Raw genomic sequence first — 14,411 nt, 5'->3', positions numbered from 1 at the left:
GAACTGAGTGCAGTGTTTATAATTTGTGGGCCTGTGGTGTCAGGGGATAGAAGAGAGAAGTCTGCCATAAGTGAGGGTCAGTACTCTGCTCTCCTCCTGCCTGGACTCATAGAGGCAAATCTAAGTAAAGTGGTGACCAATACATTATAGAGTTTGCCATTTGTGATCTGTTGTTATTAAAGTGTTTGCCTCTGCTCTTGGGGTTGTTTGCTGTTGAGGGATCCCCTGAAAGCAGCCTGACAGTACCATTGAGTATATTGCTCTTGATTCTCAGTCATTATTCTACAGTTAATTTATTTGAACTATACTTCTACTGTTTGGTACTATTCCACAGAAACTTCACAGTAAAGACTATTTCTGTGTTTTACTACAATATATGTCTTTTATTACTTTACTTGCACTAACACTATTGCCAGGTGTGCCAGAGGGGCTGAAACTGTTCTTGGAGTTGAGAGGCAGAGTACCGAACCAATTATACTTAGGGCTCTTTCACACGGCCGCTCCGTGTGAGAGCTTCGCTGCGGTCCTTTTTTTTTTTTTCCACGGAGCGGATGACATTTCTGTCATCCGCTCCCTATGCCCGCATATCATCCCATCCGTTTGCGGATGATATGTGGACATAATGTAAGTCTATGGGGGTTTGCGGATGTCAGCGGATGACACCGCTGACATCCTATTTTCCTTCCTTTCCGTTTTTTGAACGGAACAAAAATAGGGTTTTGTTCAGTTCCAAAAAACGGAACAGAACTGACAGGAGGAAAATCGGATGTCAGCGGATGGTATTCCGCTGACATCCGCAATGCCATAGACTTACATTATGTCCGCAAATCATCCGCAAATAAATAGGATGATTTGCGGACATACTGAGCGCCCGTGTGAAAGGGCCCTTAGGCAGCTTCTCCTGGGGTAGCGCTACATGTATATACAACATAGTAACATAAAAATTAATTTAACCATTGCAGTTTCCCTTTAAACATCTCACTCCTCAAACTCACCTAGACCAATTTGTTATTTGTTATTTATTTTACATAAAGAGCAATCCGAATGGTTTGCTGTGGGCAGCAGCTCCAAGTTTGCTTTACTTTTCTGCTCTAGCTTTTTTAGCTCAGTGTCACTGTTACCTAACAACACAATATTTTAGAGGTAGTATTAGTCAGAATGAAGATCTGTAATATACTTTATAAAACCAGAGATAACATCTGGCAGCTCTAACAATAAAGATAATAAAGTTAAAGCAGAACTTAACTGTTTCTGAGCACCACAAACCAAAAACCCTGTTTAATTAATTTTTATTATTATTTAAATCAAACGCGCATCCATCCATGTCTCAATGCTTTTTTTTTTGCTGAAAAATCACTTTGAAAAACACTTTGAAAAACACTCCCTAGCATAACAAACCAGCAAGAACCTGAGGAAATGTAAAAAAAAAAAAATTAAAACAAGTAAATATGATGTACTTTCCTATCTATTTATCAATGCTAGCAGCGTAAGGATTAAAAATAATCAGTGTTGACTGAGAGAGTGAAGTTCCGCTTTAAATGTTTAATGATCTATCTCGTTGTTTTTCTTAGATTTTATTATGAGAACCCTGGGATATTCACGCAAAATCAGAGAAATGCAATAGAAAGAGTGACTTTTGCACGTGTCATCTGTGAAAACACCAGAATTACAGAGGTCCCCAGAAATGTCTTTATGGGTAACCAGTATCCCCGAGATTTTGTAAGATGTTCCAACATTCCAGCTCTGGATCTGAGACCATGGAGGAGTCCCTAATGTGTATGTAGACTCTAACAAAAAATGTATCTTATTTGTTCACTTTTGGTCTAATAAATATACAGTTGAAAGTGTTTTACTACATCTGTTCCACAAGTTCAGCAAAACACAAATAGCTGTTTATCCAGCCAGAAATCTTGTGGGCTCATAACTTCCTGTACTCTTTGCTTCTTGGCCGTTAGTAGTTAGAACTGTTCCCGGCCATCTCCGTGGAATACAAAAGACCTCCACCTGTTATTGAGAAGTGAGGGCGGTGTTATGTAAGCCTAACACACTTCCTTTCCTAGGGTGACAATATTGCTTAGTACACTTGTCACCCTAGGACAGGAAGTTTGTTAATGGCAGGATTACCAAGCTAAAATAAAGGAGGAAAACGAAAACAAATGTAGCCAGTCATCAGCACCCTCGCAGTTCTTAAGAACTAAAGTCATGATTTGCCACAGTGGAAGATGGTACTTGTAGTTCATATATTTACAGATCACTGTGAATGAATGACACGGTGTGGGCAGAACCCTGCACAGCCACACTGTTTTTGAATTGTGACGCTCCTTGTCACTGGCGGGGATCAGGGGTGAGCGGGGGTGCTGCATTAGTTACATGTTACATGTTACACCCTGAATACGGATGTAACATTATACTTAAGCCCCGTACACACGTATCGATTGTCGGCCGTAAATATTCGGCCGCTGACCGATTGGCAGATTGTAGGCTTGTTAGTATGATGCTTCCGACAGCTGACAGCACATTTTCGGCCGAACAGAATCTGTCGTGCAGACTTTAAAATATTTGTTGGCCGTCACCAGAACGGCCGATTGTTCGCCAGTCAGTACAGATTTCGGCCGACAGACAGCAGATTAGCAAGACTGGGCATGCTCAGAAAAGAAAAAAGACAAGGAAAGTTAACCATCACATGACATCACTTCTGCAGTCGGCTGTTGTTGGCCGACAAAATTTGTGTGCAGTCTTTTGCAGTTTTCAACAGACACGACAGCCCTGGACAAAAGACGGCCGATCGTTCGGCCGACGATCAGTACGTGTGTACGGGGCTTAAAAGTGAATTTATCCATCAAGCTCACTATAGATGTTGCAATTTTTTTTTTGCAAACTCTTCTATATGACCTATAAACCTATACACCACACCTTGTGTTAGGTGGTACTGGTTAGGCGGGTGAGTGATGGCGCTGCCTAGGCTGTATAAATTATTTAGCACAACATATACTGGGTAATAATAAATATCCCCTAGATCAATTCATACAATATGTGCTAAAATACTCCATATAACAGTGTTATGTGCAAATAATGCAATAAAAAACAATCCAAAATGTGCAAAGAATTATGTGCAAATATATAATATTAAAGTGACTGTTGTGCTTGTATGCATTAATTACCATGCATGTGCCATAAAGGTGCACTGTGCTGTGTGCAATTACCAAAGAATGAATGAAAAAAATGCACTGTGCTGTGTGCAATTTCCAAAAGATGAATAATAAAAATAAATAAAAAATACACAGTGAAAAAAACCCTACTGTGGGGAGTGATATTAATAGTTCTCTCTATGGTGTGAGCCCATTACCATTAATGACAAAGTGCTAAGTGGCTCCTGGATACTCAAAGTGCCATGCAGTTCATTAAGGTGCTGCCATGCAGTTGTGGAATTAACTTTGCTTGTGATTGGATCTCCATGCTTTATTCTGTGGCCCCTTCTGGTAACGCACTTACCAGATCTCAGACCCCCTACAGGGAGAATCAGCCTCCAATACGGAAATGCCTCTGCTCCCACATACAGGTATTAGTGTGCCCTTAGGGATCCTTCCATAGCCCCGCATATTGGCTCCACTCTTTCCTATTTCTCCTTATGGGGGTGTTTGCCCTTCAATGGTAAAGAAGATTCTTCATAGTGTAGTACATTTAAAAACAATTTTATTGAAAACGTAGACACTTACACGTAGACTTCCTGATAAAGCGAGAGGAGGAATTTCAATTACTTTAATGTAAGTGTCTACGTTTTCAATAAAATTATTTTTAAATGTACTACACTATGGAGGATCTTCTTTACAATTGAGGGGCAGAACCCCACCTACCAATGGGGATTCATAGTGAGGACAGCAGCCTAAACATTCACTACTACCTATATTGTTGAATTTTTGTTTTATACACTACTTCCAATACCTTTAACAAGGCAGCGCCAACACTCCCTTGCACACCTAACACCATTCAATATAGGCCCTTGTGTTACGTAGTTTTGGTATAGAGATTGTTTAATAGCATTATGATGTATTTATTTTACTCTTTACACACATACACTTCACTTCACAAAAAAATGCACAGTTTTATAATAACAAACTTTTTTTGTCCATATAGACACAGCCTTGTCAACTTTTTTTAGCATATTGGTTTTTGCTTTTTTTTTTTTCTTATATACAAATGTCAACTGGCACTATCAGATATACCTGGCTGATTTTACCAGAGAGGTTTATATTGTGGTCTGATTCTTTCCCTGTCTGATGGGCATTATGTTGTGAACAGAATGCCCATCAGGTCCTGCTGTCAGGTCTATGGCTGTCTTTGGGCAATGGCAAATGGATAAGTGGCAGCAACTTCCAGGGCAGAAGATTGGTCAGATGGATTATACCTTTTTACTTAAAATATAATATTTCTTTTATTTCAGATCAACTTCATCTATTCTGAAACCAAAACCTGACCAGTAATACATAGATGCATGGAGGAGAGCAAGTACCATTGAATCCCCTGCTTAAGTCAACTGCCTTTTTGTCAATTTTTAATATAGAATTAAACATTATAATAGCAATGAATGAATGAAGTAACTGCTCCAAGCTTGTTGCTGGAAAGATTTGCTCATTAAAGATGATTATTTTACATGTATTTTTATTAGATGAAGTGTTATTTTTACTTATATCTTACAAGCCCTCCTGGTGATTAGAAAGCTGCATATAAAAGCCCCTCTGACATTCTTGCACCATTTTTTAGATGATCCTTGGAGTGGTGCCTTGGGTAAGGCTCATATTTTGGATGTCCCTATTGCATGATCCAACCAACTCAATGCAATGGGCATAGGCTAATATAGTCTTTTTATAGTCCTCATGTTATATACTTTTTTCATACATCTAAAATACATTGTAAAAACACAATAAAAAGTATACAGTTAAGACTGAGGGCAAGGCTGGAATTCAGCTTTAACTGTACCCTCTTCACGCAGTTTTATATGGTTTTATGGCTTTTCCTTAAAAAGCGGAGAATAATTTGTTTACAGCCTTTCCCACAAATACCAAGGCTACTTTTATCCACCAAAATTATGTGGATCAGCCACCTGCCGAAGCCCAGGAGCACACCCTCACTCCATACTGCACTTGAATTGAAGAAAACAGGCTGCACACTGATGATATCTTGGAAATCCAATTTGTTCATTACAGTAGCTTCCAGCACACACTACGAGCCTTCCACCTCATGCCTCACCTCCAATACATTTGGGCTTAAGCATGGAGACAAGGGCAGTCAAAGGGGAGAAATTTCAAATACACACAGGATGGACAAATAGTTGCCTCTGTCTCCATGATAAAGTCCAAATACAGGTGAATTTCTTTAAAGGTGTGGCCTGAGGTGGAAGGATCTCAGTGTATGCTGGAAGCTACATGCTTGTCTAATAAACAAATTGGACTTCCAAGATGGCATTAGTGTGTGGCCCATTTTTTCAATTTAGGATAATGTGTATGTTTTGTGTTCATGGGGTACAACAGAGTCAGTAATGGAACTACCAGGGTCGCAAAGGTCTCCACCATGTAGGGGGGGGGCAAAGGCCACCCCTGTGGGGAGACTGTGGGGGGCTCCAAAACAGCAGGGATACCCCCCCCCCCACTGGATAGACTTAGAACACAGCCATGAAGTCGAACAGCAGCGTGAGGCAGATACTGTTTGCTACACTAAGTGGGTCCCCCTATTCTGGCATCAGGATAACCAGCTTCTTCGGCTTCATACAGCCCTGCCTGTCTGTATGCACATCTCAGGCTATTCCATCCATGCTGATATAGATATAGATATGCTAATATAGAGCTGCTTGGATATAAGTGTGCTATATTTTTTGTACCAATAAATACTATTTGTTTTTAATGGGATCCTGCGCTCCTGTTTTTTGCAGTGGGAAGGGCCTCAGGCTTGGAGGAAAGGGCTCCAGGACTGATGGAAAGGGGGATCAAAGGGGGGGGGTGTGGGGGTGGTCAGGGGAGTCCTTTATGGTTTCTTGCACCGGGGGCCCTGAAGATTCTTTGTACTCCTCTGAAGAGAGTTATATGATATGCTGCTTTAATGTGATATTTTGGCTTGCTTATAACATCAGTATAAACTTGTGCAATGTATAAGAAAGGAACAGCCTTTTGAAGAAATCCAGCAGATGCAGAGAGTAGATTTTTGTTTAAGTCCAAAGGAAAGAGACACATATCTCACCCTTGCATCGTACTTTGCACCCTCACTACGCTGCTTACTGGCACTCCAGCATCTCCTCCAGAATTCCTTTAGTGAAAAATCTGTAGTGACGGTGGTTTATTAACTTTAGATTATTGTTTAAGCTCTTTTGTTTTCTTTAAAATATCTACACTCATTTAGCAAATCATTACCTGCTAATTGTGATATACTGCACACTATCATTGTATAGGAATATTACTAGCTAGCCTGTAAATCATAATTCTGCATTTTTTTTACATGAAGACTAAAGTGTAATTATAGCCAAAACCTTTTATTTTTAACTTTTGTATAGAGTAGGAAAGCATTAGAACCCCCTGTTAAGTTTGTACTGCTATCTGTGTCCCTGCTGAGGAGATTCACCCTTTTGCTCATCCTTGTGAACATTTCCTCAGATACAGAATGTGATGGGAAATCCAAAATTTTGTAGTTGTCATCAGAACAGGAAATTAGAGAAAATCTTCCAGTTGGGACACCTGTTTGAATGACAGCTGGGATGAATTCCCTGAACTTTGCAGAGATTTTCTCTTTGCCTACAGGACAGAAGTGAATGGAAATCTCCCAGGATAGACAGCAAAAAAAAAAAAAAAAAAAAAGAATCGGGTTTTAATATTACTCCACTCTGTTAAGAGTAAAAACAATGTTTTGCCTATACATTTATCAAAATGTCCTACTGGTTTTACCTGTAAGTATAAGCATCAATAAAAATCTAAAAATTAAAAAGACCACATGTGTATTTTTTTTAATAGATGCTCTTTATTGTTTAAAACATGTAATACAATACAATTACAATAAAGTAAGACATTTTTTACAAAAAGAAACATGGCAGTCTCATGGATCCACATACTGTACATGTTCATGTTGGACAGAATAATTATATTGGCAAGAGTACATAGAATCCAGTATGGTGACATCTTAAAAAGTATGAAGAAAACGTGACTAGATACGTATGTGGTCTCTTGAGAACTACATGGGGTTAAGTTGTAAGAGGGGATCAATACCAAGGGCCCCAGATCTTGTCAAAACTCTTTTAAGATCCTCTGGTATCGTAGGTAATTTAGTTCAGGGGAGCACAGAATTGACTGAACTTTTTCCAGTCGGATAGGGCAGGAGGGAGAGGTCTATTCCAACCAGTTAGAATTTTCTAGGCATAAAAGTAAAATGCTCGTAACATTTTTTTGATTGATGGGAAGCTCCTCCATCAGACCTAAAAGGCGTGCTTTGGGACATTTTAAACTGGGAAGGGCTAAAGTGATTTCAATAAAGCTGCATTTTTGCGTCCACAAAGGTTGTATCTTGGGACGAGACCAGAGAGCATGGGGAAAGTCTACTGCATTAACACAAAGGTGAAAACAGAGCGGAGAATGTCTAGGTTTAAAATTACCGTATACAGCTTCATAGGAGTGTAGTATGCCTGGTGGTAAATTTTGAGCTGAATCTGTTTATCCTTAGAGGAGATGACGGAAATCATGTAAGATTCCTTAATATCTTCCCATTCCCTTATTACAGTTTTGGGATAATATTTTGCCATTTGGAGCAAATTGTATCCTATGGAGAAAATAAAAGTTTTTGCAGAGAAGTTTGAGTTGGGCTTAAAGTGTTTTAAACTGGCTAGAAATCGCATGTGGTAGTTCATAATAAAAGAGAAGTTTGTTAGTGTGAATATTGAATTATGATTGCAGGGTCTGAAAGTCCTTGAATTTCCAATGTGAAAAAATTGGTGTACAAAAGGGTGGGGAAGGGGAGGACCGATATCCTGCACTGAGGACTTGCAAAAATTCAGGGAGAAGAGGGTTATCCCATACTGGATTATTTATGAAGTCAGTAGAGGCTATGGAAAGATTTGTATATTGAAGGAGCTAGTGGAGCTATTGATAACCAGAGTTGTATAAAGTACTCGAAACCCATACTTGAGTAAAAGTACAAGTGCTCGATCAAAAAGTGACTTGAGTAGAAGTGGAAGTGCTCGATCAAAAAGTGACTTGAGTAGAAGTACTAAAGTATTCAACATTTTTGTACTTAAGTATTGCAAGTAGTTTTTTTAAAAAATTTTGCTACTCAAGTACTAAAAGTAAAAGTACCAGTAGTTTTGAAAAAAAAATTGCTACTCAAGTACTGAAAGTAAAAGTACATGTACTGTGTTATGTAGTTATTAAAGAAAGAAGTCAAAAGTTTGAATATCATATTAATTTTTATTATTTCCAATGCAGCTTTTATTTATACATCCAGTAGCATTTATTTTCGTATGCGCTGATAATACACATGTTTTGAGCTTCATGAAACCTGCCATCTACTGTTCTGGCAGTTGTAATTTTTATAATATTAACGAGTAATAACTATGCAGCACAAAAAAAAAAATATTGGAGTAGAAGTATTGAAATCATCGAAAAAATGTAGTGAAGTAAAAGTGGAAGTAGGAGAAAATAATTCTACTCTAGGAAAGTACAGATACCGCCTTTCGGTACTTAAGTACAGTAGTGAAGTAGTTCTACTTAGTTACTATACATCTCTGTTGATAACAGTAGCACCCTGTATATTCCCTGTAGTTTGTCAGTATACATATTTTTGCAGAGATTCAAATAGGGACATAATTGCTGCCTCTGCCGCTATACAAGCATTATCACTTCTTGTCCAGTCTTGTGCAGGGATCATTTGTATGGCTTTTCAGTACAGTTGAAAATTAGAGAATGCCAAGCCAGCTAGCCACCTGCACACTGCCTATGGACCAGAGTCATTTTTACATTTCTGCTATAGGCCTATAACGGTGTCCTTTTTGTTAATGCAATCCATAGACAAAAACATAACAAACCTAAACAAATGTACCTTTTTTGTACTTTGATTGTTGTGAGTTTAATTAAAACGTATATACTTTCTTTCTACAACACAACAACAACAAAACTATTATTGGATTAAAAAATAGAGATAAGAAGCAAGCAAATATGTTAACCCATTCGCAAGGTTCTGGGAGGCGGGCATTCAGGTCATCTGACTGCTGTGATTGGTTGTCACAGCAGTCACATGACCTTAAAGCTACCGATCGCAAGTATATATCGGGAGCTTAATGATCCCTGCCAGCTACCGTACCGGGAGGATGCAGGGAGCGCGCTCTCAGCGCGGTAAGTTGTTTACACAGGTCCGCTCTGAGATAAGGCCCACCCGCCAAGAGGACGCATATACGTGTATGGCCAACGTGAAGTGGTTAAAGAGGAAGTAAACCCTCCCCTGACACTTGTATCTATAGGTAAGCCTATGATAAGGCTTACCTATAGGTACTGTAAATATCTCCTAAACATGTACCGTTTAGGAGATATTTACCTTACATGCAGCCAGTGACGTCACTGGCGCATGCGCTCTGAAGGGATGGCCGCTCGTGCCGTTTCTTCAGAGCCCCGTGCCGTGACTGTCGGCTCCCGCGCGCGTGCGCGGGAGTGACGTCACCGCGGCTTCGGCCAATCAGATGGCCGGATGCCGCGATCCCGGAAGACAGGCGACTGGACATGTCGCCCGTCATACAGGTGAGCGGGAGGCACGTCGGGGGCTTGTTCTAAGGTAAGTATTTCATAATGAGCTAGTATGCGCTGAATACTAGCTCATTATGTGTTTCTCTTACAGGTTCCAAAAAAAAAAAAAAATTATATGGGTTAACAACCTCTTTAATTTGTGAAAAGGAAGAAAGAGTTGATTAGGGCTGATTAGGGTGAACTAAGATTTAATAAGGGGTTAAAGAGAAAAAACATTTTATTTGAAAGAAAAAAAAATATATATTTTCCCTTGTTGCTTTAACCTTACATGCAGATTGAAGCTCATCCTATTGATTTGCAGATACATGAAACAGAGCACACACAAAAGTAATAATGTTACTTTTTATCAGTCTCGTCTTTATAAGCATCGTGTCAGACAGTCTGTTCTTTGACATTAGGCAACTTTTACAGCGGCTACATTTACACATTTTCCAAACTTGACGGTGACTCTGAGGGAGAAAACAGGAAAGAGGCAGAAGAATATAAAGAAGATGGGGTTTCATATAACCCTCATCTTCTATATGGAATGGCAGAAGGGGTTAGTTAGTTAGATAATTCAGGTGGTAACAAAGTTAGTTCATAGGTTTATTTAGGCCTAGTTATTTCAGTCAGGATTCAGTGAATGAACTTTTGACCTGGATAAATCATTGGGTCAAGTTCTCCCGCTCTTAGGTAGAGTATCTGGGCAGAATTCAAATTATTACTGCTTTCCCGCTCTTATCTAAGCTATCGCTAGGCAGATTAGCGCGCGCCCCCCGAACTCCCGCCTGAATTCCCCTGCTCCTGACTAGGATCCAGTTCTAGCTGGCTCGGCGGGGGGCTATTTAAGCGGTGACTGAGGGTCTCCTGGTCACTTCATCTCCTCAGGACCAGTATACTACTGTCTCCCTGGACCCCTGCCGTCATGAGCCTTATCAGACAACTAATTGAGCGAGCCGGTGAAGCGGGTGGAGAAGCCTGGGTCAGGCGTTGCCTACAGCTACCTGTGTCGGAAGAGCCAGGATCCGGTGCGGCCGCGGTGGAAGCAGAAGGAGGACGGGTCCCAATAGCCATCGCGGGCGGTTTGGCGAGCGCAGTGAGGAGACCCACGGAGGAACGTTCACGCCTGGCGGCGGCATCGGAAGGAGAAGAGAGGTCACCGGACATGCGCAGTATCGTGGTGCCCGTAATATCCGGTACGGTGGCCGGGGCAGCAAAGAGAGCGAGGGTGCCCCGGAAGTCTTTTTCTCCCTCTACAGGTGGCGGTTCCGGTTCTTCACGGAGGCGGTCGCCGCAGAAGAGGTCGTCCGGAAGAAAGGATGCGGATGTCACCGAGAGGGCATCGAGGAGCCGGAGCCCGTCGGGACGCAGGACGGGAGCAGAGGTTCCGGAGGCAGCAGGTCGCGCCGAGGCCGCCGCTAACACCACCAGGGTAGCGTCGGCAGACGTCCCTAACGCCAGTATTCCAGCCTTGCCATTGAGGGGTGAGTCCTCTTCTCAAGAAATGGCAGGAATGTTTTCAATGATGTCGGATATTTTACAGGAATTTAGGAATGTGTCCGGGCATTTAAAAACATTGTCACCGTCCCCTGCTAATGTTTGGGTTGCGCCACCTTGTGGTGGTTTAGCTGTTGGCAATCCATTGTCAGTTAGCAATCCCTCTTTGGCGCCACCTTGTGGGGAATTATCAATTAGCAACCCCTCTTTGGATAACTCTGCTTTTGACATAGCTCAGTCTCAAAATTTGCCCGAGACAAGTTTGAGAGAGCCTTTAGTGTGCGAGATATCCCCTCTAGGATACCACTTGTCCGAATCAATGAAAGAGAAGATTTGGCAAGGAGTTTATATTGACATGCTGTCATTGTTGCCCTCTGCCAAAGAATTCGTGTCTAAACCCGAGAAAAAAGAAGAAGAGAGGAGAAGCCCTATAACAAAAACATTTAACAATTGGTTACAGGCTTTCCTGATATTTTCCAGTGTTTTGTGTGAAAAAGCCCCAAAGAAAAGTGTGGGTCTGTTCCAGCACATGGACATCGTGCTGGAAGCTTACAAAAACTTTGGGGGAACGTCATGGTTTCACTATGACGTTGCCTTTAGACAAAAGCTAGCAGTCCAACCTTCCCTAAAATGGGGAGTAAAGGACGTTGGTTTGTGGCTTGATCTGTTCTTGCCACAACGGTCCTTTCTCCCAAGACAGCCTGTCAACCCTCAATCTACAGGCGGGCAGACCTTTAAAAAGGGCATCTGCTTCAATTTTAACGAATCGCAGTATAGGTGGCCTGGATCGTGTAAGTTTAGACACGAATGCGCTTTTTGCGCCAGGCCACATCCGGTTTTTAAATGCTTTAAAAAGCTGTCCAACAACCAGCAAGCTGTTCAAAAAAGCTACCACCCCAGTGAGGCTCCCAGAAATGTTCAAGAAAAAACAAAACCTCCTGCGCTCAAGTGCTGTCTGATGGAGTAGAAAGAGGTGCACTGCAGACTCAGATGTAGAGAGAGCTGTTTGGTCTTGCTGCCCCCTTCAGGATCAAGGGTATCCAGAACCACTGGTAGAAAAGACAAAAAAGAAAAAAAGGGGGCGCACCGACCTAGTGCATTACCATAAAACCATTTATTAAAATATTAAAAGGTGTACAAAGTACTCACAAAACTAGTGTGATACAACACACATCGAAAATAGCATAAACAGTCTCCAAGGTAGCCAGGTCCCAATTATGACGAATGGGCATGCAGATGGTCGCATGGGGCTGCTATGGCTAGGCTGACGCGTTTCAGGGGCGAGCCCCCTTCCTCAGAGCCAGATGAAATGCCGCTAGATCACAAGCCGAACGGCCGAAGACTAAATGGGAGTAGACCCCACCTCTTCCTGTTCTGCCCCCAACCCCAAGGGCGGGGCAAAGGGGAGGGAGGAAGGGAAGAAAAGGGGAAGAGGGAGGGGAAAAGGGAAGGGAGAAGAATGAGACGGAAAAGGAAGCCAAGAAAGAAGAAGAGGGGAAGGAAAAATGGGGATGCTGGGACAGGGAAAGGACATGGAAGAGGGGGGGGGGGGGGGTGGTCAAGGACACTTGTCCAGCCCGAACCAAGCCACACCCACCTTCCAAGGCCAGCTTGGACTATGTGATCAGCGGCAAAAAATGTACAGCAATTGAAACACTTGTTATAACAAAAAAAAGGGGGGGGAACGATAATGAGTCAGATGTAGTGGATAATGCATTTGAGGACAAAGGCGGTATAAATATATATATATATATATATAGACACATATGCACATATGCACACATGCATGTACATACATATACGCACACACATAGACAGTCAGTACTTTAGGTCTCCATAGGAACAAGAACATACTCCACTGCTTTACCCGTGCATCTTCATTGGTAAGCAGAACAGTATCAGCCACCCCCAACCTGTAATACTGCAGGGGGGACTACCCATGGGAGCAGAGCTTATACAGATCACCTGGCATGGTGCACGGGGATCCCGCTAGCCTCCACACGCTGACGATCCCTGTATCCTAATATGAGGAGGGCACCGCTGGCCGGGACTGAAATGGTCCGCTGCATGTTGAAAAAGCGCCATTCGGATGGCTGTGTCCCTTCTCTGGGACGCACGCCAACCCGTACCCGGAAGTGAAACACCGGAAGGGCGGGTGGATGCGTTCCACCAGCATCACTTCCGCCATCACTACAGGGCGCCGCACGGACCATATGTCCACAAGTCACTGGCTGTGCTGCCCAGCAGTGAACATGGACAGAGCGGAACTCACCCGACTCCACCCTCCTCCCTGCTTCCCTGCATAAACTACCAATACTACATGTCCACAAAGGCGGCTCAGAATCATGGACAATGATGAAATGGGCTCGCAAGACACATATAAACCATGATCAAGACACAACAACAATCAAAGAACACTGATTAGTAATAAATGATAAATTAATAAAATAAGGTAATAATGACCATAATAACGCTGAAATATAATACTAAAATAAGGAGATTTTCTTGAGGGATGAAAGTAAACCACATATAAAAAATATATATATATATAATAAAATAATATAATCCATAATAGTGGTGCCAGTAATCATAGAACGTATATAGATATACATATATATGTTTATATTTAGACATGTACTATTTGTCTTCATTACTGTTTATATTTGTTTTTTGTGTCTTGCCCAAAATATGTATAGTGCAAGTAATAAATGGCCATTGTGTCATCACCGTCCATAAGCAGGCCACAGAAAGACAACCATGTCCCCGTGCAGACATGCGTAGTGCAGAAAACATACACTCAAACCAACACCAGCTGGTCGTTGGGTACATACACCGACGCTGATCCTAATAGCCAAAAATGGGCTATCACAGCTATCCGACCCGGAGGGCTGTACCACAGAGGAGCAAGGGGGGGGGGGGTGAGGGTGAGATAGGGGGAGGTAAAGGGAGGAGAGAGATTATCACACCACTGTGTGCAGCTCAATCTCCTCATTCAAACCCTTCGGGGCTAGAGACCCCAGGGTGAATATCCAATAGGCCTCTCTGGTGCAGAGCCTTTGGTACTTGAGGCCACCATCCAAATCTTTGTTAATGGCCTCTATCCCAAAGACCCTCAAGCCTTCAACACTACTATTGTGTGCATCCAGAAAGTGCCGGGGAACAGAGTAT

General features: G+C 42.1%; 1 protein-coding gene across 1 annotated transcript in view; it reads left to right on the top strand.

The window, feature by feature from the left end:
* Positions 1-14,411, top strand: part of LOC309547991 (uncharacterized protein) — a gene marked incomplete at its 3' end in the record, with an annotated part of 144,155 nt that overhangs the window by 30,566 nt on the left and 99,178 nt on the right. The window contains exons 13-14 of the mRNA XM_082247978.1: positions 1,572-1,771; positions 10,166-10,305. Of these exons, the coding sequence (XP_082104104.1) occupies positions 1,572-1,771; positions 10,166-10,305 (340 nt within the window). The remainder of the gene's footprint in view (positions 1-1,571; positions 1,772-10,165; positions 10,306-14,411) is intronic.

The sequence above is a fragment of the Pelophylax lessonae genome (genome assembly GCF_965119305.1).
Source record: "Pelophylax lessonae genome assembly, chromosome: 2".
In the NCBI taxonomy this organism is placed as follows: Eukaryota; Metazoa; Chordata; class Amphibia; order Anura; family Ranidae; genus Pelophylax; species Pelophylax lessonae.
The sequence above is the reverse complement of the archived record's forward strand: the minus strand, read 5'-3'. Positions and strand labels throughout refer to the sequence as shown.